This window comes from Sander lucioperca, chromosome 17 (assembly GCF_008315115.2).
Source record: "Sander lucioperca isolate FBNREF2018 chromosome 17, SLUC_FBN_1.2, whole genome shotgun sequence".
NCBI lineage: Eukaryota > Metazoa > Chordata > Actinopteri > Perciformes > Percidae > Sander > Sander lucioperca.
Genome location: NC_050189.1, coordinates 28,988,695 through 29,016,055, shown reverse-complemented (window position 1 = coordinate 29,016,055; position 27,361 = coordinate 28,988,695). Strand labels below are relative to the sequence as shown.

At 41.8% G+C, this 27,361-nt stretch overlaps 2 protein-coding genes across 3 annotated transcripts in view; one reads left to right on the top strand and one right to left on the bottom strand.

Annotated features, from left to right (window-relative positions):
• The window catches only part of LOC116036058 (equilibrative nucleoside transporter 2), a 48,699-nt gene extending 34,229 nt beyond the window's left edge, over nucleotides 1-14,470 (top strand). Inside the window, exon 14 of one of the 2 annotated variants that reach the window (XM_035993752.1) lies at nucleotides 14,420-14,470. The gene's annotated coding sequence lies outside the window, so the exon portion shown is untranslated. Of the gene's footprint in view, nucleotides 1-12,861; nucleotides 12,881-14,419 lie in introns of those variants that run through there. The other variant, XM_035993753.1, reaches the window with a different exon arrangement.
• LOC116036060 (serine/threonine-protein phosphatase PP1-beta catalytic subunit) lies at nucleotides 3,609-25,988 on the bottom strand. Its single transcript, XM_031279500.2, has 8 exons — nucleotides 25,762-25,988; nucleotides 10,753-10,884; nucleotides 10,414-10,644; nucleotides 10,197-10,301; nucleotides 8,914-8,985; nucleotides 5,864-6,015; nucleotides 5,183-5,317; nucleotides 3,609-4,180 (listed from the first exon to the last, which is right to left on the bottom strand). Exons 1-8 carry the CDS (start codon nucleotides 25,811-25,813, stop codon nucleotides 4,076-4,078), a joined length of 984 nt encoding a protein of 327 aa, XP_031135360.1. The 5' UTR covers nucleotides 25,814-25,988; the 3' UTR covers nucleotides 3,609-4,075.
• Between the last annotated feature and the right edge of the window lie 1,373 nt (nucleotides 25,989-27,361).

Sequence of the window (27,361 nt, the reverse complement as noted above, 5' to 3'; positions counted from 1 at the left end):
TTTGTCACATACTCCCGCCACACATTGTATTTCTCACGCGGAAAAACTATAATGTATGTAATATGCCGCAGCGCCCAAAATTTCTCTGGCGCGCCGCTCTCACTATGGAACCGGCAGGAATCAAGCGAGTCTCCCCTGGAGTTCTTTGTTGAGCCTGCCACTTACCAGCCAATCAAAAAAAAGAAAGCGCCTACACAATAGCCAATCAGAAAATCGCACTATTGTATCTTCACTAAACGTTCGCTCATTCAGAGACCAGAGTCTCAAACAGGGCTCTGAGTCTGTCAGACGGTCTGAGATCTACCGTATCAGCAGAGCAATCACGTAATGCACAGCAGACTATGGTGCAGGTAGATTATTTTCTGAAATATAGTGACTATTATAACTTAATTTTTCTCAAAAATATCACGACCCAAATCTCAGAGAACACAGATATATTTTGAATGTGCACAAAGTTTTGAACATGAGCAGAAATCTTACTGTCACTCTTGTCTTCAAAACTTGAGAGCCCTGCTGTAGGAAATGTCGTACTACCTGGCAACCCCAACGACCCCGCGTAGAGTGCGAGTGATAGTTATAGAGAATCTTTGACTGGACTGAAAAATGATTAAACGGCTCCTAAAAAGAAGTATGTGTGAAAATGTCTGTCCTCTTGGTGCGAGACCTTCCCGTTTCTAAGCCGCCAGCCACGTGAGCAAACAAGCGTTTTGAAAAGAATGTCTGTCAGACTTTAGGTAGTATACGGCGGGAAAATGACGTTAGCAAACATGCTAATTGTAGCAAACATAGCTACCTCTGTAGACCACAGACTATAAAATGATATTTTACATTTACAGTCATTGCTTTGCTGTAGACTAGCTAGCATAGATGCACTTGAGGGGAAACTGCAAACAACGGCTCGTTCCTTAGGTGTGTCGGAGGCCGATAAAGTCACGAAGGCAGAGGTAACAAGTTTATGTGTAGCTACATGTATGTACGTTTTACACGTTGGACATTTTATATTGCTATGGGTTTAACGGTCATTAATCGCCATTCAGCTTACATTGTTGTTTATTTGTGGTGTAGGTAACTTAACGTTAGTGTACGTTGCGACTTGCGAGTAGGCCATTTCAAATGATAGACCAGAAAAATATCCCCCTACTGTTCTGTGTCCCAGTAGGATAGCTGGGCCCTGTTCTTCAACACGGCTTAACTCATTTAGGCAGGGACGTGCACTAACATTTTGGGCAGCAGGGGCTCAAGAAAAGAAAAAAGGCCCAATAGACATTTTTCACTGCAGACATGTTGACATGTCGTAGTAGGAAAAGCACAGGTGTATAAAACCATTAATGATGGCTGCATTCCACTTAGGAGAGGCCCTGGTATTGTGCATGCGGACTCATTGAAATAGCTTACTGGGACACTTGATGGAATTTAGCCATTGTTAAGGTTATCAATTTCAGCTGTGCTTTTCCTACTATGACAAGTCAAAATGTCTGCTGTGAAAAAGGTCCATAGTTAATAAATACTTATTTATTTGAAATGTAAACAAAATGTTAAATATATTAACACAACTCTGACTACCTTACCTATTTCTTATTTACGCACTTGTTTAATAGATTTAAAGAAATACTCAACAAAATAATCAGTTCACACAGAGACTTTTTAGTATTCACCAGGTTAATCACAAACCGCAAAGGAGACTGCCACTGTGTGCATGTTTTCTATGCTACTAGTTTCAAGTATATATTTAGAATAAGTGACTGCACCAAGCAGAGGGACATATGGTTTTGTTTATTTTGCAAATGACAATAAATCATTTGAATTCTTTTGGGGTTATTGGAATAAATAACACTTCACAATAAACTGAAAAAGGCTATCGCTGCAATTTTAATTTTACAGTAAAAACAACTGCACCAATAATGAAAAAACACTTATTAGATGAGGGAGGAGCCTACAATCAAAAGGATGAAGTTACTGTTTAATGCAGGACACTTTTTTCATGTTGTGGTCAATTTTGAGATTTCGGTCTATTTTGCTTCCATGTCTTATTTTATTCTAATAAATAAGGCTTCCAAAATACACATTTCGATGCTATTTGTGTTAGGCTGCATCTGCAGATTTCTTCTAAATTAATCTACATATTTAAACCTAACAGTTAAGGGGGAAAGACTCTTAACTCACTCAATTGTGATGACGTTATTTGACACAGATTTTAGCCGTTCACCTGGAGTATCTCCATTAAGTAGAGGACATCAGCCTGTATGGCCATGATGCCTCAGCCAAACCTTAGCTAACTTATTTCATAAGCTAGTAGCTCATGCATGTCAGCAAGACACAAGTTAACTATTTGTTTAGTCTTTTGGCTAATTAGCTGTAAACTCGAGGCACTGGCTGCTTAGTCTTTTTGTTCATCACCACTCACCTCCACACAAGACAAGAACAGCTTTCTGGGGTAGGAGCTGGAAGGGACTGCTGTCTGCCTGTCTCTCTGTGTGTGTCTCTCTGTGTGTGTGTCTGTCTCTCTGTGTGTGTGTCTGCCTGTGTGTGTGTGTGTGTGTGTGTGTGTGTGTGTGTGTGTGTGTGTGTGTGTCTGTCTCTCTGTGTGTGTGTCTGCCTGTGTGTGTGTGTGTGTGTGTGTGTGTCTGTCTCTCTCTCTGTGTGCCTGTCTCTCTGTGTGTGTGTCTGCCTGTGTGTGTGTGTGTGTGTGTGTCTGTCTCTCTGTGTGCCTGTCTCTCTGTGTCAGTCTGCCTCTCTCTGTCTGTCTGCCTGTTTCTCTGTGTCAGTCTGCCTGTCTGTCTGTGTGTGTGTGTGTCTCTCTCTGTCTGTCTCTGTCAGTCTCTCTGTGTCTGTCTGCCTGTCTCTCTGTGTGTGTCTGTCTGTGTGTGCGGGGTGCACTGCTGCAGAGAGAGATCTCTCGATCTGATATTTTGATTTTTTAATTAAATAAATACATATGTTTGACAGGGAAGCTGTTTACAAACAGGAATATATATTGGATCAAGTTCTCTTGAGCAGTGCAATAAAGTGGAAATCATGGTCACCTCTCCTATGAGTGACTGAGGGCCGATCCAGTAGTTTTATTCATTACTTCCGTATTACTTAATTACTTAAAAATTAATGAATGCAACTTCAATTTAGATCAAACTAATTAGTGTGTGCCATACACATTTAAGTACTTTTCCGTCTTCGTAATTTAAACAATGACAAACACATGCTCATAGCTGTGGAGAACAAACGAGGTGATGCAAGAACATCACAAGTGTCACAAGGTTTCCTTAATAGCTACCACTAGGTGGCGGTAATACACTTTAAACACTTGTTTCCACCCTTCTGTAAAATGGAGAGAAAAAAATGGCAGAGATTGATGTGTGGATGGCAAAGTTTGGAGAAAAAAAAAAAAAAAAAAACTGTTGAGAAACTGACCGGTTTAATAACATAGGATGGAAATTGTTGTAATATTCTGCTAAAACAGTGTTACACTTTTACAAAATGAAACTATAATGCAAGATAGTTTGCAACAGGTTGCCTCCAGTCTTAAAACCACAGAGCCTCCCCCCCCCTCCCCCCTGCTCTCTCTGTCAGGTTTGTGTCCCATTGAACTGGAAGAACCACGCAGAACATTCAGATGGATTCATTTCTTGTATTATTTATTGAAAACCCAGCAGTCGTCATTATTGCCTGTTGTGTCTGTACAGGCGGGGGGAGCGGGGAGATGTGGCACACTAAACTAGTTGTCATTCTGTTGTCAAGAAAATAAAAAGGACAAAAAAGACACAAAAAGACAAAATGACTGATATGCTACAGAATGACACCCTTGTATTGTGTTTTTCATTGAACACTGTTTTTAAAAATGTTACACAGATGCAGCGAGAAGAAAAAAAGCGTTGAGGAAGAAGAAGAGGAGGGTGTGACAGCGGTTCAGAGGGACATAAGAAAAGAAAGACAGGTATGGGTGTGTCCTTTAAAATAGTTTGTGTTCATTTTGTTTCCCCCTCTCCGCCAAGTGTTGCTTTTACTTATATTTTTGGGGGTTGTGAAAAGCCAACAGGAGACAATCATCCCTCTCTTGTTCTCTTCCTCCCTCCGTCCTTCTTCATCGTTTCTTTGGGGGTTGGGCTGTGCGGGGGGGAGTGATGGGCCGACCCGAGTTCATCCCTCCGTACTGATACTTGGCTTTCTTCTCAGACGGCTTCAGGATCTAGGAGCAGACACGTGAATAACAGCTTTTAAATGATAAAATATCAATCGGTAGTGTGTTTATGTTTTAGGCGTCCTTCCCCAAGAAAATGTCACATTTTTCAATTTTGAAAAATGCAATGTCCCCATACATTTTGTGTCTCTTTGTAGCTGTGTTGTGTCTCTTTTTGGTCATTTCTGTTTTCTTTGGGGTTGTTTTGCGTCTCTGGGTCATTTGGCGTCTCTTTGTAGTCAGTTTCTGTCCCTTTGTGGTAGTTTTGTGTCTTTTTTTCACATTTTGGAGCATTATTATTACCATATCTGTACCATAACGTTAATTTTCTATAACGTTGGAAAAGCTAGAGCAGATAATACATAAAAAAAACACTCAACAAGTGTAAAGACAAAACTTGCTAAAGAAGACCGACTACAGTCGTTAGATCTGAGGAAAGTCTTTCAGTTACATTCATTCGTCTTAGGTGCTGCCCAAAACGGCTCGGGTGCCGCACCTAATCCTTAAAATGACCCGGGAAAAACCCTGGTGATGCATTTTTTATCCCACTTTAAGCTACCTAGCCTTGATCTTTTTCACAACTTTCTAAACTTAGGAAATCCCTCCTATCTGTGCTGATATTTAGGAGGGCTCCAGAGGTTTTGGGAATGCTTGATGAAAATAAGCTAATTGAATGGTTGATTTGACAAGGATAACTCAACGTAATTGCAACTAATTCGGGGTCTTGTATCTTTTTTTTTTTTTTGGCAATTTCAAATAATATCGTGGCTATAGCCAAATATTTGAGAGAAGACAACATGCTAACAATATGCATTTCTCAAGACTGTTATCGTCTTCATCATCTTACAGTTCATTTTGGCATCACATCTTTATCTTTATATATACACATATTTACCTTTACACATAAAGCCTACACATACAGTCAATAAGTGGCGCTATTTGCTGCATTTGGAGTTTCAGTGCCCGATTACTTGAACACAACCATGTCAGTACTTTGTGGTAACGTCATACCTGGAAGGAGCACATCAGGGTTTCATCCACGCTCATCATGCCGCCAGCGTTGTCAAACTCGCCACAGTAGTTGGGAGCTGAGAACAGAGTCACCAGCTGCCGCTTGGCAAAGAACTCATAACCATCTTCCACCACCTGGGGGCGTCAGACACACAGAACCATCACTCAGTTCTTCCATACAGTAGACACCATCCTCTGATATATGGGCTTCTTTCAGCAGTTCAGCACTTCAATGCCAATATGTCACATTTAAACACGTGGCTGCTAAAATACAACAAATTGCTTGTTGAATTTAAGACAAATGAAAGGAAATCCTTTCCAACATTCATTTATTGAACAAATTGAATTTTGAATTGAACATGAAAGGCAGCACTAAAAAAAGAATGACAGAGTGCAGTTTTCCCGACATTTTCCTTCAACTAACACAAAAAGGTCTCTGAGTGTCTTTCGCGATGTGTCCCAGCCTTTAGCGATATGTGTATATTGTGCCAGTTGGTATCGCGATGACGATAAAAAACCCCCAAAAAAACCCCGATATATTGTGCGGCCCTATGTGGCTGTGTTAAACCACAACTGGATGGATGTTTCCAGGAAGCCTGATGAATCCGTTTAGTCCCTGTTCTATGTGTTTAAATGGTGAGCTAGTGAGAGGGTGTGTGTGTGTGTGTGTGTGTGTGGTACCTGGTGGGCTCTGCAGATGAGGTCCAGGTCGTGGCGGTTGAGGAACTTGCTGACCACATCGGCGCCAAAGGTGAAGGAGACGCCGCGGTCGTTTTCTCCCCAGCCCTGGACGTCCTTATCGGGGTCAGACCACAGCAGGTCACACAGGAGGCCTGGGAGGAAAAATACACAATATTAAGGCAACTAACAATTATTTTCATAGTTGATTCATCTGTCAATTATTTTCTCTATTAATTGATTAGTTGTTTGGTCTATGATTTTGTTTTATGTATGATCCAGAGCAGGGGTGTCAAGCTCAATTTCACTAAGGGCCACACCAAGGGCCAGACATGTAGAGTTTATTGACATGCTTTTAATCCAAAAAAGTAAAAGATCTTTGACTGTTTTATTGCGTGTCTCGTATAGCTATCTCACATACAGTTTGGTCGACATAAAGCCTTAAAAAAGTCAGCAAAAAAAGTTCCTCAGCCATCGTAGAGTTTGGCAAATCAAGCAAAACAATGAATACATTTTAAAAAGCAGCTACCACACGGCCGACTCACAACAACCTGTTTCACAGGCCTAAATATGTAAACTCTCTGGTTCTGAGAGAACTGCTGTGTCTCAAAGTCAGCATATCTGCCAAATACGTCCTCAATTGTCTTGTTTTGTCCACAACTCAAAGATATTCAGTTTACTGTCACAGAGGAGGGAAGAAACTAGAACATATTCACTTTTAAGATGCTGGAATTGGAGAATTTTTAATCAATTATCGAAATAGTCAGCTCTACACAATATTAACTATAGCTCACCGACACTTGCTGTCCAGAGAGGTGTTAATGGCTGCATTCACACAAGATAATGAGATGTGATTCATCATGTTAGACCTCAAATCTGAGTCCCAGCATTAAACAGTGTGCTCTGCTGTTGATCAAGCCTCTCTCAAACTTCTGGAAGTCCCCTTTATGTCACATAAACATACAGTATGCTGGCTAATAAAACACCAAGGTTGCCCTATATATTTATACACAAACATTCTTCACCTCCACACACTCATAGTCTCCTTGAAAGACCATAAGAGGATCTGAGAGACAGCGGCTGCTAGGATCTGAACACTGGTTGCCTTATAAGGACAAGAAGGACCAGGTTTACTGATGAGGGGGCAAAGACTCTCACTTCCACTGGTTTACTAGGACTTACAGAAGAGCACAAATCCATTATCAGCTGAGGCTACAAGGAATGGAATCACAGTATCTTCAAATAACCTCATTGTCATAAATAAACATCTCTCCTCCCACAGAATGTGCTTGCAAGTCTCTTAAATATCAGCAGATATAGGAGTCATTTCCTAAGTTAGGAAAGTTGATAAATTCTTTTACTTACTGGGCTAAAAGTGGGAACAAACCTGCGTCACTCTGAGAATGTATGGCCAGTTAGGGCCGATTTCCCACCCTGAGAAGCTTAATAACTAAGGACCTAGATTTGTTTTGAACTTAAGCTATCAATATTTAATGTAAAAAGGTGTTTTTGACAGTTTGCGTATCTGGCGCATACAAAGGATTGCAAGTGGATTGGGCTTTGAATAGCCCATAAATCCATAAAAAATGCTCCTGTGGATGGGATCGGGCCAATCCTAACGTAAAAGCTCTGGTTCACTTGTCTATCAATTAAAGCCAAAATCAATTAGTTGATCGACACATTTTTTTTTTTTTTTTTTTAAATCTGTAACTATTTTGATAATAAATTACATGTCATGTCATTTATAAACCAAAAATGCCAAACATTCTTAAGTAAGAGCTTATAAGTTGTGATAAGTTGATGCTTTTCATATGTGATAGTAAACTGAATATCTTGTTCAATGTTCCTGTGATGGTCGGACAAAACAAGCTACTTGAAGAGGTCACCTTTAGAAAATGCGGATGGGCATTTTTCACTATATTCTGATAATTTGTTGACCGAATGATTAATCAAAAAAATAATTGCCAGATTATTGTAACGAAAACAATTGTCAGTTGCAACCCTTAAAGGGTTACTACCGTACAACACTACAACCTGGACCCTATTCTCCTATGTTTTTGTGTCTAAGTGACTGATGGGAACAACAATCTTTGACATTGGTCCAGTATTAAGCGCGATCGCTGCAGTCCGCAGCGGTGAAATAAGCTCCAATGTAAGTTAATAGGGCAATTGTGCAGCTTGTATTTACCTTCACAAAAGTGCTTGTTTTACCACTGGCAGGCTCAGATTAATATTCTAAGTGTCTGACAACATTATGGAAAGGATTTCTAAGGAGGTCGACCTTTCTGTTAAAGAGTAAGATCCTTTTTTTAAATATAAAAACATCCACGAAATTACGTTCGCCAAACCCACCAGACTCCATGTAAATAAACAGTCATTTTAGCATCGTAAAATCCACTTCATTCAAAGTCGGCAGAAACAAAATAAAATTATGAAAAGACGTTTTGGGTCGTCTTTCCACTTTTCCAACCATCACAAATCTAGTTTTGATTCAAATAAAACACATAGTTTACCTATTTACATGTGACAATATGTTGGCTCTATACACGCTAAAAGTATTGTTTTTTTAAATGGAGTCTGGTGGGTTTAGCGCTAGTGACCTCAGAGCTGTTTCTGGTTAAACAGAAAGGTCTTAAAGAGGTTTTAAAAAGGCCTATATCTGTAGGGTTCCTTTCCATAATGTTGTCAGACACTTAGAATATTAATCTGAGCCTGTCAGTGGCAAAATAAAGCACTTTTAGTGGACCAAATTGACGATGCACATTATAGGCTATGTAACTATAGGGTTACATAGCAGCCCAGTCTGTGGCTGCCAGTTACAGCGTTCACGCTTAATACTGGACCAATTTCAAAGATTGTTGTTCCCATCAGTCACTTACACACAAAAACATGGGAAAATAGGGTCCAGGTTGAAAAACATGGTAGTTACCCTTTAAAGTCAACCTAAATTAACTAAAAACCCAAGTGCAACAAATTAAATGTTTTTATTGTAGTCGCACAGTGGAGGAAGAAGTACTTAAGAAGTGTGTGTGTGTGTGTGTGTGTTGACCAACCTGTGTCGGGCACGTCTGTGGGTCTCATGATGCGTCTGATCTGCTCCATAGACTGCAGGTCGGGAGAGAGACCTGTGGGCAACACGATGACACAAAACCGTCACCGTGTAAATCTCTGCAGAAATTCCCACCTGTGTCTGGCCAGGTGTTAACACACATCAGTAACCCCATGAGCGTTGACCCATTTACTTAATGTCAGATTAGTCAACCAAAAATACCGAAAGCTTATAAAAAGGTTCCTGAACTTTATCTGTCATACTCCACATCACACGTTAACAATGACAAATAGGTTTTGACAGTTGACTTGACAGTGAGCCCTTAGGGCAGATATCAAAACACGAACACTGATGTCTGAATAAAGTGCTCCCAGTACAAACTACCAGGGTGATTTTCTGGGGGAGATGCGTGGGATTTCCCCCTTTCTGTTCTACATATCCCTGCCTCTGCTGAATTATTTGTATCCCCGGTGGAGACAAAATGTACCCCCCTTCCCCCTCAAATTGATCAATGCTACTTCACTAATAGACCATTTATTATATACCTAAAATAAAAATATTTCAAACTAAGTAAAGCGCTGTAACGTGAACAGTCTATAGTGCCATAGAACGATAAAATCTGAGCAGCAGTTGCTGGTTGTATTTAGCCGCTACAGAGCTCCGGGACGCCGGCTACCAATGGCAGTTGTTTAGCCGCCAATAGGTGACTGTGAGCCGGCTACAGGCACCGCCAGATGACGGTCCTTTCAGGGGCCGTGGTAGTGGAGTTTAGCCAGAAAAGGTGAACGTCATGCGGCGCTGACAGTTAAGTTTAGGCACCAAAAACAAAAGTATTTTGTTTTCGCCTTTCCTGCTTGAAAGCGCTGTATTTTATGTGGACACCTCATTGTGCTATTTCATTTTGAGATTATTTTCCATTGAATATTGAAGTTCATAAATTGAAAAAAGTGTTTTGGCATGCCTGGCCGAGTGGCACTATATCCATGGTATTGGAAGGGGGATTTAATTCTTACATGTTTTATTTCGTTGTGCATGATCAAAAAGCATCCCAGCAGCAGTGGCAGCAAAAACTGTCCTGTCCTGTTAGTAGTGTCCTGAGGAGTGTCCCGGGACAGTCAGACACTGTCCTGTGACTCCATTACTGACCCGGGACAGTCAGACACTGTCCTGTACTATGTCCTGTGACTCCCAGACACTGCCCCCCCCCCTGCTTATTTTTACAAATCGCACCCTGCAAACTACCAACGGGATACATGGTAATGATCACCAGTTTGTCAACATGAATACCTCCGTGACAGCAGAAGATCTTTTCGTCCACTATGGCAGCAATGGGCAGGCAGTTGAAGCAGTCGGTGAACGTCTTCCACAGCTTGATGTTGAATCTGCGTTTACCTGCAACCCCAACAAGATAGTGAGTCAGTAGGCCTCATGGCAAAGATACCGAAAATACAGAAAACCCAACCCTCGGCTTCTGTATCACTTTAGGAGAGCAGGGAGCACTCACACTCGTCGTAGAAGCCGTAGATGCGGTTGATGGAGGCACACTCGTGGTTGCCCCGCAGCAGGAAGAAGTTCTCGGGGTATTTGATCTTGTACGCCAGCAGCAGGCAGATGGTCTCCAGGGACTGCTTCCCTCTGTCCACGTAGTCGCCCAGGAACAGGTAGTTGGCCTCTGGAGGGAAGCCGCCATACTCAAAGAGCCTCAGCAGGTCTGTGTACTGTCCGTGGATATCGCCTGGAGGACGGAGCGGGGGCAGTGATGGGTGGAGGAAGGAGGAGCAGGAGGTTAACGAAAAGACATCCTACAGTTTGGGAGAACAAGGCCAAGCGGGAGGTTACTGACCACAGATTTTGAGCGGAGCCTCCAGCTCCAGAAGGATTGGCTGACTGAGGAAGATCTCCCGGGACTTGATGCAGAGGCCGCGCACCTCTGCCTCCGTCATCTGGACAATCTTCCCTGGACGACATCCTCGCACTGGAGGAGGAATGGAATAGAGTTAAAGACTAACTGTGTGTGTTTTAAAGAGGCATGAGCATCATCAACAAAGTGATCCAGGCTTTCAGGCATAAGCTGTTCCCTGATTTTTGTTTTTTTTATCCTGTTGATTGTCACAAAACTGCACACATCATCTTCCATTGGGTGACTTCACACTAAATACTGAATAGGAGATCGGGTTTAGTCAACAGGCTGGAGATGGCTGTGTGGGCATTGTTGATGTTGTTGGCTGTGTTTCAGAGACCACTTCCTGTTGTGTAACTGAGGCAAAGAGAATGGGGGGGGGCGGGGGGTCACTGTGGTCAAGAAGCATGTAGATCCATGTAGGGATGGGATCTTTCTCCATTAAATGGACACAAGACTGTAAAGTCAGAAAAATGAAAAACTTGATAAATGAGGTTAGCTGATTCTTTACTTCATTTGTCAATTAGTCATGTGGCTGTATGATGAAACATGCATTCAATAAATACAGAACATACAAGACAACATTCTGCCCACTACAGTCTTAAAGTTTTTACATGAGGAAATACCCCAATGAAAGAATAAGTCAACATTAGGACTATGAACATGACCAGACATAAAGTATGGCATCTGTAAACCCCATACAGCTGCCTTTTGAACTTCTCCTGCAGTATTTCCATGTTCTGCCACTGCCCTATACTGTATATTCCCAGAGTGTTGATGAGTAGCAGCATCACAGACAACTCTGCTTGGTGAACCCCAGAAGTGGGCCAGAGCTGTCAGATGACACCGCAGCAGCATGATGGAAATCCTAGCAGGCGTCAAACGCCACTTAATAGGTAAATAAAATAGACTAAGATTATAGGTCTTAGTATAGAAGCATGCTGCATGCTTATTGGCTCACTGACTCTGATGAGATTCACTCCTTAGGTTTTGAAATTGGGTATTGAATGACGAGGCATTTTTTGATACTTGGTACTTTAGAGGCAATCCAGTCGGTGCCTAAAAAGTACTGAATTCGGTATCCAGCCCTAGTGTTGCTATGTGATTCCTGCAGCTCTGAAGCTATTTAACATCCAGGTTTAAAATGACAACAGTGTGTGCAACATGACTCTGCTATTTCTGCCTGGAGACCTTAGGCGATAAAGACTTGCTCTGTCCGTCTACCTCACCAGACACAACCTGCCATCACACACGCCCCACCTGAACAGGAAGACCATGGCTATATTTAGACTGTGCAAAGGTACGATTTCACCGGCTCGAATAACTAGCTGCAAAAACGTAGGATAATCATGCTCTTGAAAATCCTCCAGTGGTTTGGATTGGAAATATTTATAAACACTGCGTATTATTGGTCTTTATGCACAACATATCCCAGAGTGAGCGCCAAGAAGTGTCTGTGTGTCCACTGAAATGTGTGTCGACTGTCAAGAGGGTGATTTCACACCCCTCCCTTTCAGCTCTGGGATGGTGTGTTTGCAGGTCTGTGCCGGCTCAGCTGACAGGCAGCAAGGCCTAAAGCCACGTTTCCATCAAAGACTTTTGCTATAGTAGCTTTAGAACCGCATGGAACCCCCATGGAGATCTGTTCTGTTTCCATCACAGACTCCTAAATGTAAGCGGGGTTGTTGCGCTGTTATAATTATTATTCCTCACTGCTTCATCCACCTCTCTCTGTATTTCCCTGTATTCACCAATGAGGCAGAGGAATGTCTGCACCAATCGCGGACTGCAGTGTTTCTGGCTCCACCTTTAAGAATCGGATCAGAATGCTGGGTACCCTTCAACAGAGGGATAGGGAAAAAAACGGGACGGATGGACGGGTTCTATTTGTTCCATCCACAACTTTTGACAAAGGAACGCAAAAATAACAGTTCTACTGCATGAGGAACTGAACCGAACTGCTTGGTGGAAACAGGCTTAATATAGGACAGTCTCACTGCCTGGGAAGATCCACTTACATCATATGGTAAAGTTAAGACGGAGCCAGGAAAACACACACACACACACACACACACACACACAGTGACCTTGACTTCAGATCGTACCACTACGGGCTTGTGGGGAGGTATCCCAGCATCCTTCACTCTGTCACCACTGCACTGCAGCTTCCCCAGTGAAGAGGAAGGGAGAGATAACGATAGAGAGAGGGGGAACAGGAGGTTGTAGTTCTCTTAATACATCCATGGTTGTACCACATCTGATCACCATGGCAACCCAGACCAATTTCAAGCCTGGAAGGTGGTGTTGCTGCTGCTGCTGTGGCATCTCAGCCACAGACAACAGAGACTACACGAGGCCTGCTGCCACGTGCACAGAAGATACTACAGATTTAGGCCTAAAATATAGGGAAAATGTTATAATTAAAATTGTTTCCAGGGCTCGATAGTAAGGGTTGCCCTTTGCAACCAGATTGAGTCAATTAACAACCAGTTCGTGGCCTGTGATTGCCCCCTTTGGCAACCACCGGTTTAATATTAGTGTATATATATATATATATATATATATATATATCAAAACTTACAAAACTGGAAATCTCATTTCTAAAGAAGTCAATATTTTATTAGGTTGTCTCTGTAAAGTTGAAACACTAGCTACGTTCGTGCGCAACACATTTCAGCTGTTGTTCGACCGCTTTCCACACATGCACGTTTGTCGTGAAAACATACAGGCAACACAATTTTCTGTTCACGTTAACAGCGCATGTTAAAATCCGGTGCTAATATTGCACCGGTGCCCAGTATCTATCGGATGAAATAGCAACATGGATTTCGGTGCCTCATTTCGGTGCCACCTAAATGTCTGCGCTGCTCTCTGATGCTCCAAAACAGACGTTAGAGGCAACTGAAGCATCGCTGCATGTCATGCTAGTAAACGCTAATAGCACGTTACACTTGGCAGCAGGTAACGTTAGCCTACCGTTAGCTACAGTAGTAACTGGATTAAACACTGCTAAAATGCTGACAGTTAAACAGTGTAGTGTGACTGTATTTCACTGAGGATTCCAACAGCAGGACGTCCAACAGTCTGCCGTTAAAGCTATGAGCTAAAAGACACAGACTAGCACTGGTCACTGCTGTTGTCTGAAAAACAAAATAAAAAAAAAGACAAAATTTTGCGTTTACTTAAAACTGGTAAACCTCGTGGTGCATTCAAAGTTATTGCAAAATACCCTTTTCTCATCTGTTTTTGTCTTTTAACAGCATCTTACTGGTGAAAGAAGTAATTATTGTTAAAAGTTATTGTTATATTCCCCCTTTTTTTGTGCTAGTCCGACAATTAATCCGATCTGTGACTCAAAACCGTGATCCGATCCGTGAGTTTTGTGATCCGTTGCACCCCTATTTGAGAGGGATGGGAAATTATATTGCAAGCCATTCTCTCATTGTTTCATTAGTAAAATGTACATACAACATTAGAAATTAATTAGGCAAATATAGGCAACCAAAAGCTGATGCCTGGTTGCCAAGGCAGCAACCACTTTAAAAAGTTAGCGTTGAGCCCTTGTAACTATTAAGAATAACTTTCAAAAGTTAAATCACCATGGTACCATCACACACACACACACACACACACACACACACACACACACACACGCTATATATATATATATATATACACACAACAGGAGCAACAGCAACAGGTAGCGACACACCAGCTAACTTGCTGTGACAGTTGTGTTTTAGATGGATTTTCAGATTCTGTTTTGAATGGTTTTAACTGGTTGGCAAAAAGAAATGTGTGAGAACTTCAGGTTGTATTATGGATTGTAGGATCCTCATCTGAAAGAAAATCCTTTTTAATCTGTCTCACAAGTCCCCTAACTTTAAGTGCAATCCCATATCACTGGAATAGCCCTTTATTATTTGCAGCAAGAATATGAGCAAAGTACGAGCATGAATGTGTGCCTATGTGTGTAGAAAAGTTACTGTAGTTTGTATTTTGTAGCATGCAGTTTGGTCTTTGGGTAAACATGCTAGATTGACACACTGTGCTGTACTCCAACTCTCCTAAAAACAATGGTTCAAGGCATAGCAAATGGCTAAAAGCATTACACATGGCCAGACGACCCAAACAGATGCACAGCGTTTAGCAGTTAGCGTCACTGCTTTTTTCAGTAGTAGCAGCATGAAAGAATCAGGTCTCTGGCTAAACCAGCTGTTGAGACTGGTGTTCCACGCGTATCTCCCAGCTGGTTCCTATGAAAGATGAGTGAAAAGCTCTTCTTTGAGAAAGCTCTCTATGTTCCGAGTCCTTTCTCCTAATTTGGTCAGGTGCACGTGTGGGTCTGCCTAAGCTTTTAGCTTTTGGGTCTGGTCACCCTCTGACCTCTTCAGACTGAACGCTGTGTCCCTTCTCCAGCTAGATCACAACACTGCAAGCAACTATTCTCTCTATTTCTCCTTTCACCCCCCCCTTCCCCTCCCCTTCCTCTCCTCTTCATGTCTTTATCGTTTAGTTGCATTCTTGACTGAGGCTATACTCCGGGCAATGGACCTCCTCTGCCTTGCCTTGTGAACCGTGCTGACGTCAGAGCGCAGCTCCCATCCCCCCCGCCCTCCCAGAGTTGTCTTTGCATTCCAGACAGATCACAGACCCCTCAGACCTAAACAGCTCTGGCTGTACGGCGCTTCAGTGCAGCCTGGGATACACCCTGGTTAGAGCCTCTGCAAGATGCATCAAAATCTAACAAGTAAATGATGGACCTTGGTCTATAGGACTATGACTAACATGATACCTCACTGGGAAAGCATGCACAGGGAATCACATTTCAACAGATCTAACGCTGAACCAATCACTATCGAATTTAGGACACCCTGCTATTTATGCAACAACTGAACCAATATCCTACTGTACCTATAACGCAAGTGCTGAGAAAAGAAAATTAGGGCTTCAGCTAATAATGATTATTTCCCAAGGTGGTGTACTCCGAACCATGGAAGCAGTAATAGCCAGTTAATACCGTCTTAATGCACTACCGCCCAACACTGCCCACTATCCTATGTCACAATGGTTGATCTTTCTAAGGACAAATGAGCCAGTGTTCCCTGAGTTCAGCTGCCTGCTGCCAGTTGCCAAGTTAATTCACTAAATATTTGGGAGGATCTTGGTTTCTGCCCAACCCACCATTGTGCTGCACGTTGAACCACACCAGAGTTGTTTTAGACAAGTTTAAACGCTCTGAACACACAATCAAACTAACATGTTGTCTAGTTTCTAACTAACTTATGACTGAAGTAAAGTGAAGTGATTGCAAACTACTTGCCAAGGGTCAAGAAGGTAAACTATTTTTCCATTTATTTCAAAGAGCACAGTTCACTTGACCAGTGTGTTAGAGCCAGAGAAAGAGAGAGCGAGAGAGACACACATACGTGAATTACAGACAGATTTCTTCTTGAAGGCATTACCATATATGGGCGCTACCGTATGGAGGAAGGAGGAAGTGAGCGAGTCAGTCAGGACAAAGGGGGAGCACTTGAAGGCTCTGTTGTTATAGGACAGAGAGAGAACGGAGCGAGTGGAGGTCCACAGCGATGCCAAAGAGCTGCGTAAGCCCATTCACATCAACACTATTACTGTACACTGGTCTACCACAGTATTATTTATTTATATGTTCTATTTTATTCCTGTATTTCAGAGCTGCACAGATGAATCGATTAGTTGTCAACTGTTAAATTAATCGCCAGCTATTTTCATAATCGATTTGAGTCATTTTTTATGAAAACAGATTCTCTGATTCCATTTTGTTAAGTGTGAATATGTTCTAGTTTCTTCACTCCTCTGTGACGGTAAACTGAATATCTTTAATGAGGGGACAAAACAAGACATTTGAGGACGTCACCTTGGGCTTTGGGAAAACACTGATCGATATTTTTCACAATTTTCTGACATTTTATAGACCAAACGACTATTTAATTCATCAAGAAAATAATCAACAGATTAATCGACAATGAAGATAATCGATAGTAGCCCTACTATATTTTAACTGCACTATTTTGTGTCTTTGGCCGTGGTTACACTTGTCTTTTTAATGCCACTTTTGTCATCATATCATGTCATAAAGAAAAGAAAATATAAAGAAAGGAAGAAGGCTCAATCTCTTGCACCAAGTGCCATTTTGGATGCACCTATTGTGGGAATATACTCGCACAGGTAATATATCTGATCACTATCCGATCAGGCAGCTCGCATACCACCAAACGACTTTTCAAGCGATTCCACTGTCGCAGACTATTTTCCAATATCGGAATGAAATGGGGAGAGTCTTGCCAGATTTGGGGTGCTCCCGTCATCTCAATCGTTTGGTGTAAGGTGGTAGGCATACGTTGCAGGGCCAGAATACCAAAACAATGAGCTAAAAGATGCTGAAACGCGCTGTAGAGCTGAGGGGAACTGCAGAGTCACGGAAACAAACATATGCAAATAACTTGTAGTGGGTCAAGCAGAGCCAGGCGTTTTAAGCAGGTATGACGTGCATGTTTCAGTCACTGCTGCACCAAAAAAGATGCCCTGTCAGGCCTTTTTTAGTCTCTATTCTTTCCAAGTGGGCGCGAGGCCAATGCTCCCCTCCTCCGTCTAACCCTCTCCCACACAGGGACGATGGAAAACACTGACCCCTCAGTGAACGAGAAGCACAAAGCAACTCCGGCGAGGAGAGCGGGCGAGAATCTTAAGGCAGAAGTCCCAACTGTGATGGCATTTGTCTGTGCAGGCTTCGCATTTTCAGAGGACGTTTTGTCCGCCTTTAAGTGCCATGTGTGAATGGCTGTCTTTGTGGGGCTAAAAGAAGGGATGAAATTGAGAGAGACTGGGGGAGAAATAAACATAAAGTGTGGGAAAGATGGAGAGGAGAAGCAAACGAGAGAAATGTAGGGAGAAAGTGAAGCTTGAGTCGGGGGGGGGGGTGAATAGAAGGACAGGGGAGAGAGGGTTTATCGGAAAAGCCTCGCCAGCCAGCTGAATAGCCTGGGTGAGCTCTGTGCCACGATTGGTGCCAGGGGGTGAACACTCCCCGCCACACAGGCTCCTCCATTGTTGTTTCCATAACAGAATGCCACGCCAGCAGCCTGAACACACCACGCAACTCAGCAGCAGCCCCCCACGGCCGACGAAAACAAGGAGGGTGATACCAACGTGCCATGTATTATGAGAGCAGAATACTTTGTCAACTCTTTCAGTTCAGCCTTTGACATCTTACCTATAGCAAAAAAAAAAAGATCCTAAAATGTTGAGAAATCCTGACCAATCAGAGGCTTCAGGACATCTACTCTTATTTTGAAAACACGCCACCCCCTTTCACACACTCTCTCACACACACATTTACTTAGGTCACTTTTGGGGGACACTACATTAACTTACATTCCATTCCCGGAGACTTACCCTAACCACTGACCCAAAAAAAAAACAGCTTTTCCCAATTGGACAAGCCGGCAATTAACTGGTCTTTAGTCTGAAATGTGTCAGGAACACACACACACACACACACACACCTACTAAATGGCAAAACCTCTGGGATACATCATCGTACACTATTAAAGTGAAACTGTAACCTTACAGAAATTACACAAGCTAACACTCACGAATGAAAAGTTCATCATTTATAAGCAATACAATTCCCCTTTTTGATTCAACACCAGTTCAGGGGTTTTACTGCGACAGCCTCACTAGGTGGTATGACCAGTAGCTTATGATGGCTAATGTCGATTTATTTTATTACTATTTTATTATCTTACTGGACTTATTTTTCCCCCTTTACTTTATATTTGCAGATATGCAGGTTTTAAGTCTTCTGCAATAATGACGGTACATTACTGACATATTAGCAGCATACAATTTTCAAAAATCAATTAAATTTTTTTCTTTTTTCTTTTACTTGTGTAAACACTAGACGTGACGGCACAACCCAGGTACTTACGGAATCATGGAACTTGTGTACTGTTACACCCTAACATAAACTATCAGTCTTTATATTTGATTGACCCTATGCCTTCATCATGCGTTTCTTACATAAAGTGTGTGGAAAGTGGATGCAGATTGTCTAAAAACGTGTGCAGTTCCACAGTCAGTGACGATTCCATCTCAGGAAATAACCACAAACTGGACAGCTCCTAAATAGAGAAATGCCCTTTAGAGAGATTTCATGTACCCATACTGGGTTACAACTTGGCTGGCGTCTTTGCCCATAAACCAAAATGGCTCCAAAATATAACTTTCCAAGTTGTGTGGTGTGGATTGTGCCGCATAAAGCCTACTGGCCACCTGTGCTGGCAGGCCAGACAGAGGGCCTGTTGTCACTAAAGCCTGGGACGGCGTGGGCTTAGCATGGGCATGTTGGGAAAGCTGTAATCGCTGCTTTGCTGGAGCGCAGCAGCACCAGTAAACACTAATGAGGAGGAGAGGGAGGGAGGGAGCCGTTAATGGAGAACTCAACAAACAAACAGAAAAACACAGGGAAGGAAACTGCTGAGGCATGCTGCTGCTGTCTGCTTGTTTTTTTATGAATACTGTGAAAACTGCGACGTCAGCTCAAATGTGCCGGAACCAACCGGAGTGATTCTGCTGTGAAATATTGAAAAATCTCAAACACGCTACTGAGAGTTGAACTAAAACAACAGACGACAGATTAATTTCCCACAGTGCCGTGCAGTGATGTGTAATGTGGCCGTGACGGTATTGATCGTTTCTCACCACAGCGACAGGCCATCACACCCCGGTGATTAGACACCTAAGTATTAGTACTTTTAAGTATTAAGTACTGAAATCGACTCCAGGCAGTCAAGGATATCTTTGCGTTAGATTGACTAATCGATTAGTTGTCAACTACTATATTAATCGCCAACTATTTTGATCATCGATTAATCGGAATGAGTCATTTTTTTATGAAAATATTTCTTTGATTCCAGCTTGTTAAGTGTGAATATGTTTAAGTTTCTTCTCTCCTCTGTGACAGTAAACTGAATATCTTTGAGTTGTGGACTAAACAACATTTGAAGATGTCTTCTTGGGCTCTGGGAAACACCGATCCACATTTTTCACCATTTTCTGACATTTTATAGACCAAACTATTAAAAGAGAAAATGATCAACGGATTAATTGACTAGTTGCAGCCCTACAACAGACGACATATTAATTTCCCACACTATGTAATGTTGCCATGACAGTATGGATTGTGACAGGCCATCACACCCCGGTGATTAGACACCTAACCGCCAATTAATGAGGTTTTCTTAATCAGCTCCACACTGGAAGAGGCAGTCATGAATACCCCCAGTACTTTTAAAAATAAACTTTGAGCCACCTGATATGCAATGAATCCCATTACAGTAGGCTTCATGTTACTGTGTTAGAGTCCACTGGGACAGGGCGTCTAGGCCCGATGTGAACCAGTGACAGGACTAGACAAGTGGAGCCCCTCTGACTACAGAATATTAACACACAGACATACAAATGCCATTATACTGTATATTTATACAGACAAATGGCTTTGGTAAGTTCATCTACACACCATTGTGTTGCTTACCTTTTCAGCTCTGACTCACAAGACTGGTCACAAGACAGCGAATGACGAGTCATTGTACTCAGAGTGACAAATGAAACCAGAGAGGCGCAGCGCGGAGGCTTCGGTGATTGTAAACCATGTTGTCAGTTGATCAGGTTTAGCCTGTCGGCTATACAACGCGTGTCAACCCCTCCATCAAACAACTGCTGGAGGACACGCGCACCCTATGGGTGTGTGTTGGTGTGTGTCTTTGGATGTCCACACACTCACACTCTAGTGTAACTAGTGTAAGATGAATTGATTATTATACTATTAAATGAATTGCCAACTATTTTGAGAAATCAATTAATTAAATTAGTTTGGGTCATTTTTTAATGGGAAAAAAAAGGTAAAAAATCTCAGATTCCACCTTGTTAAATGTGAATATGTTGTAGTTTCGTCTCTCCTCTGTGACAGTAAACTGAATATGTTTTGAGTTGTGGACAAAACAAGACATTTGAGGAGGTCATCTTGGGCTTTGGGGAACACTGATCCACATTTTTTCACAATTTTCTGATATTTTATAGACCAAACAACTAATCAGCTGATCGAGAAAATAATCGGCAATGAAAATAATCGTAAGTTGCAGCCTTAATCTCTTGCCTACACAATGCCCGAGTTTTTCACAGCTAGTTCTGTGACACTGTTCTCACAGTGTATCTGCAAAATAATGCAACAGAGAGAATGTTGTCAGACACTTAGAATATTAATCTGAGCCTGTCAGTGGTAAAACGAGCACTTTTGTGTAGGTAAATACAAGCTGGACAACTGCCCCATTAACTTATATTGGAGCTTGTTTCACCGCTGCCGACTGCAGCGATCTTGCTTAATACTGGACCAATGTCAAAGATTGTTGTTCCCATCAGTCACTTAGACACAAAAACATAGGAACATAGGGTCCAGGTTGAAAAAAAACGGTAGTTACCCTTTAAGGGTGATTGTTGGTTCTGCGAGGTTCTACGCAGAGCTTTCTCCGTAGCCTACGTAAGTGGCCTGAAGTTTATACGTGTGCGTTGGTGTGTGCATCAATATCTTTAAGAGAACAGCAGGGCTGGCATGCGTGTCTGGGGAGTGTGTGGAAGAGCGAGTGAGTGACAGTGATGATCTTCAGAGCGAGTAGCGACTCTAGAGTCATAGTGAGAGAAACAAAGTGTCTCCCCTGTTCTTTCTGACCACGGTGGGAAATCTGGAGCAGGAGAAGTTAACCCTCTCCTTGATTTCATGTTGTTTACGGAGAAGGAGAACCACGGCCGAGCGGACCAATCACAGTTGTTGTGGTCTGCGGCGCCGCAACGTGTAGTTACATTTTTTGAGAGGTGCACGTCAGGCTACGGCGTAGGGTCCAATTTTTGAAACGATTCCAAGTAGGAATCGGTTCTCGATGCCCAATCCTACCCGTAAGGGGGTTGCAATTAACAGCCATACAGCGGTGATATGTTGCTTCTTCACAGCGGTAAGAAAAAAACTACACCGTCACAGCCCTGCCGACAATAGCATTTAGCTCAAACCAAAGCCCTAACACAGCTGCTAGCATGTCTTTAGATCCTACTACCGTATTGCCCTTTTTACACTCTCCCCCGGTGTGTGTCACCTAAAGGGTAGGCTCATTTCTACCAGGGACAGCTGTCCCGGTTGACATTTAATAAGAGATCACAGAGCTCTCCGTAGGTGCGTCTGTGTGCATGAGTATGTACATTCCCGACTGGCACCAAAGCTCATTGAAAAAGTGAGAGCTTAACCTCCTATTAAAGTGGATACGGATCTCATTCTTTAAGGAGAAGCTCCCTTTTTTCCCTGCAGAATGAAAAAAGTACTCCCTGGTGTGGCAAAGTGAAAACCTTCTGAGCTTCTTGACCTGAAAGCCAGGGAAAAAGCCATTTAGTAAAGGTCTAAATACATAAGCAGACTGTAGATGGGATCGGGTTAAGTACAATAAGATATGATAAATAACCAGGATTTATCAGTAAAGAAAAGCCTGTTAGGAGGTCTTTGTGTTGTCGAAAGGTCAAGTCTTAAAATAAAATACAGCCCTTATGAGTTAGGGCGGGGCAATATATCAATATTATATCAATATCGTGATACGAGTTAGATATCGTCTTAGATTTTGGATATTGTAATATGGCATAAGTGTTGTCTTTTCCTGGTTTTAAAGGCTGCATTACAGTAAAGTGATGTCATTTCTGAACTCACCAGACTGTTCCAGCTGTTCTATTATTTGCCTTTACCTACTTAGTCATTATATCCACATTACTGATGATCATTTATCAAAAATCTAGTATTATAAATAACACACAAATTGTCAACCCTACAATATCGCCATCGAGGTATTTGGTCAAGAATATCGTGATATCTGATTTTTTTTCCCATATCACCCAGCTCTAGACTGAGTGTGTCTGTCTGCCTGTGTATGGTCCAAATATGTGACCTAGTGTCCCAGTGAGCCTTTGTTGTCCTCATATTTAACAGGAAATATTAGCTACCTGATATGGTACAGGTTGATTACACCTTTTGTTCACAGAAGAGATGAATAACACTACTCTTGCGAGAAACTATTCAAATGTCAACTTGAGATTTAGCATATCGTGACAGACATTTTTTTCCTGAGATTCTATAGACGAAACGACTGAACTGTCAGATTAATCAATATTGAAAATAACCATTAACCGACGCACTTTGATCAGACAATTTGCTGACTTTAATCTAAATGTTTGCAAACATGAACAATAAAAGTGTTAAGAATAATGCAACATCTGAACACCTACCGTGTCAAAGTGCACCCGCTGATGGAGATTAAAATATGTTGTGGTCAAAAGAGCTCCAGAACAGACGATTAAATGTGGACATTGTTCTGTCAAATACTTTCTGTCAGTTTAAGCACATTTTATTTTAAGTTCTTGAACGGCTTGTGTTTATACAACATTTAGCATTTGAGAACTTTTGCAGAAAAAAGGTGATTATACATTGCTCACACTAAAAAGGTATTCCAGAGAAAAAAACAAGGGAAAGAGAAAGTGGCCGAAAGAAGATGGATGGTCGGATGTGTTCACAGCTCACATCTGGAAGCCTTTAGGGCCAGATCCCTTCAATTTCCTCCACTGAGGTTTCCTCGCCGCGGCACAAAAAACAAAGCAACTAAATATACAGCCGGCTAACTAGCTACAGTAATGCCTTGCCTAGCTGATGATACAGGCTCACATTACTGTTACTGTACAGCTCACACACACACACACACACACACATTGTTTTTTTTTAGGCCACCGAATGAATCTGCGTGTGACCGACAAATCGATCATGAGTGTTTGTTCACCGCTGCCCTCGGCTGTCCACATGATTACTGAAGACACAGAGGGACAACTGTCTCAAGGGACTGAAAGGCAAGAGAAAGACAGAGAAGACGGAGCAGCTCCGTTACGGTCTGTCAGGAGCCCTTATTTAGCTCTGATAAGAGTCCACCGATACCCAACACATAACAATGGTGTAGCAGCACCACTTTCTTCAAAAGGACTGAGGTGTCTTTTTGCAGTCTCAAACGACCCAAACTATATCCAAACGTGTAGGCGTCGACCGAATCCATACTGGTTTTTCGAGGCCAATGCCGGTGTTGCACCGAAATCTGTGACCCGTCGTGATCTGTGTCCCTCCTGTTAAAAGCGTAGTGCCCCCTTCCGTGGTTAAGGTTAGGGACAGGGGTTTGGTTCAGGTTGAGGTAGGGGGACACCGATCTCAATGGGTCACAGATTTCGGTGTAACACCGGTACCAATTATTAGTAGTTAATGGAACAGATATTTGAAACCGAAAATGATGTTACGGTACAGTAAAAATGAAGATCTTTTAGTCAAAATTAACACACAAAAGTTTGTTTAAATGCTTTAAGCAATTATTGAATAAAACTGAAACTTTAAAAACTTAATACACAGTCAAAAAATGAATAATAAGAAACTAAAATAGCTTCCTGAAGTTTTTAAACAGTTTGCTTGCAGGTGTTGCAGACTGCTAACAGCTGTAGCGGAGCCAAAGTAGCGCCCTTTTTAAGTCATTAACTTTAAATCGGTTATCGGTCAAATAAAACACAGATACAGATCATCTGCAAATTGCCAAATGTCGGCCCCCGATTATCAGCCAGGGCCGATAATTGGTCGATCCCTACAAACATGCGTCTTATAGCTACCTGAGTAGATAGAAACACATTACAGGCATTTTTCTGATTTATTGTCATCTGCAGCTAAACTGAGAACGCTTCTTCTTTTATCACTGATGTAGCTATGGTGATCAAATGTTTGTTTTTTTTTTTTTTACTTAGTAATAATAAAGAACAGGAGATTATCTGCCAACAGTAGTTCATGTTAAGACCTTTGAGGGATACAAGCTTAAATATATGCACTGTTTAACAGAAATAATGGCAACTTGGTTCATACATGTATCTTTCAAAAACACTGGCTATGGAATTACTAAAATACATGGAGAAACAAACTTTGTTTTGATATGCTTACAGGGTACAAACTCTGCAGGTCTATTTAAAGTGGCATATCATCAAGGCATGTGGCTTGTGTAAACATTACATTCAGCAATAATCCATAACACTATAATAACCATGTAACGTGCCTTCTCTTGTCAGCTGAGAAATCCTATGCCAAATCCCATTTGAAAACTTGACATTTTTGCTTATGATTGTGGGCAAACGATTAATGTGCATACTAGAACCAGGATTTCAGATGTCTTCAGAGACAGACACTTGTGCTGACATTTTCGGCATACTTAATTCAAAAACAACAACAACAACAACAACAACAACAACAACTGATATACACCCACAAGCTCCCGCCCGCCATGGTGTACTTTGTTGTGAAAAGCTTGGGGGAACTATAGAAGAGCCGTTTTTTTGATTTTCTACAGTAAACGCCTTTTAGCTAGTGTTTTATGTGGTACATGCCAAAGTGATGACACCTCTAATGGTGCAATACAAGTAACGTTAGCGTTGTTGCGACATTAATCAAGGCTACAGTCATTTTCTATAGATAGTTTAAAAGGTTGGTCTGGTGTTCTCTCCCATACTCGACCTGACTGGGGGGTGGGGGGGGGTAGCCTACAAACAACAGTCCTCGAACTACAACTTTGGTACCATTCAATCGTGAATTCACACTTTAACACTGACAACATTTATGAAAAGTCTCACGTGCCATTAGGTATGATTGCATCCCTAACATACGGGACGAGTCCTGTTCACTCCTACAACGGGATACTCTGAAGCGGGCCTTTCTCTTGTCGACTCTTGTCAAAACCAAACCGAAATCATCCTCGAGGGGCTGAAGCCGCAAACAAAGAGATAATGTAAATGTAGTACGGCTGCCGAACTCACCCTCCAAAAGCCTGGAAATCAGCGAGTCGACGTCCAACTCCCCCTCCGCCATTTCTGTAGCTAACAACTCAGCCCGCCGCAGTCTAGAGCAGGCAGGGCAGGCACCGCCTCACTGCACAGAAACGCACCGCCAACCTCCTCCCACTCTTGCACTCACAGGCCTCCCGTTTAGGAATATTAGGATGCATTTACAGGTCCCTCGGATACTCTAGCTTCCATCACAAAAAGGTAAAATGTGGGGAGATTTTAATTAGCCTTAAAGGCATGGATTTATTAAGAGAACTTAAAGGACATTAACAGTGTTTCCTAAGCTTTCCGTTTAGGACTATTAGGATGCATTTAAATGCCCCTCGGATACTCTAGCTTCCATCACAAAAAGGAGAAAAATGGGGAGATTTTAATCAGCCATAAAGGACATTACCAGTGATTGTGACAAGTGATAGTCATGCCCTGAAATGTAGATCTATCTACTGTAATCTAGAGCTTTCAATCGCGTCTCACTATCTTCCTCGCCGGAACGCATGTGTAGCATTTTAAATTTCTGGATATATTTTTTTTTTCCTTTGTGTATACAGCCATTGCAAAATCAATTAGCAGACTATTTCAGAGTATTCATATCCTTAACTTTAACTATATTACCAACAGTATGCTAACATACAATGTAACATCCACATGATGGATAAATGTTACCCCCCCATTATGAATAGAATCAGTGAGTACAGTGAACACATGGATGAATCACAGTTCATCAGGACCAGAGGCCTCTCTCAGCATACACTTAGCATTTAAAAAGTCACTAAGGGGTCGGACCACCTATCTGCATTACTTCAAACTGTGGCAGCATGTTTCTGTGAGACAAACAGGGGGACAACATTGACACTCAATACAAAAATGTAATGGACAATTCCCACCTTTATAATAGCATTTTGTTGTTGTTTTCTTAACTCGTTATTAGGATTTCCGACAGTACCTGAAGGCGTCAGTACAGCCAGGGCTTTTGCAGGTTACTGTAATATTTCAATACAAATATATTACAAAAGTATATTGGATATATATTTAATAAACTCAGTTGAACACTTTTGCAACAATTTAATATCTAAGCCTCTTTCATTTGTGGTAGCCTACACTATACGAAAACCAGATCAGATATTCTTGGTATTCATGATCCACTTTTATTGACACAAAAGTAAGCTTGACATGAAGAAACCTGTGGGAAAGCTAACAAAAAAGAGACATATTTAAGGTCCAGTCACTACATATTATCAGATTTATTCTCTTACAGCGCCCTCTTCTGGTTAGAATGTGAATTTTATGAGTGAAGTTTTTGATACATTGTTTTTAAGACTATTTTATGATTTTATTCAGTTGGACAAATACAGTACAGATCAAATAATAATTACTAAAATAAGGTAGGAGCCCTGCATGTTTATTGACACTACTTTGCCAATGACAAGGCCTGGAAAACAGATCTTTGCGTAGGCCAGCCGCCAAGGATCCAGACTTTACACTCTCTCCAGGTTATGACTAAAGCCATAAGTTATGCTATTGCCTCTCCCACTCACAAACTATTTTTTTTTGTTGCTTTCAAGTGCGTCATCTG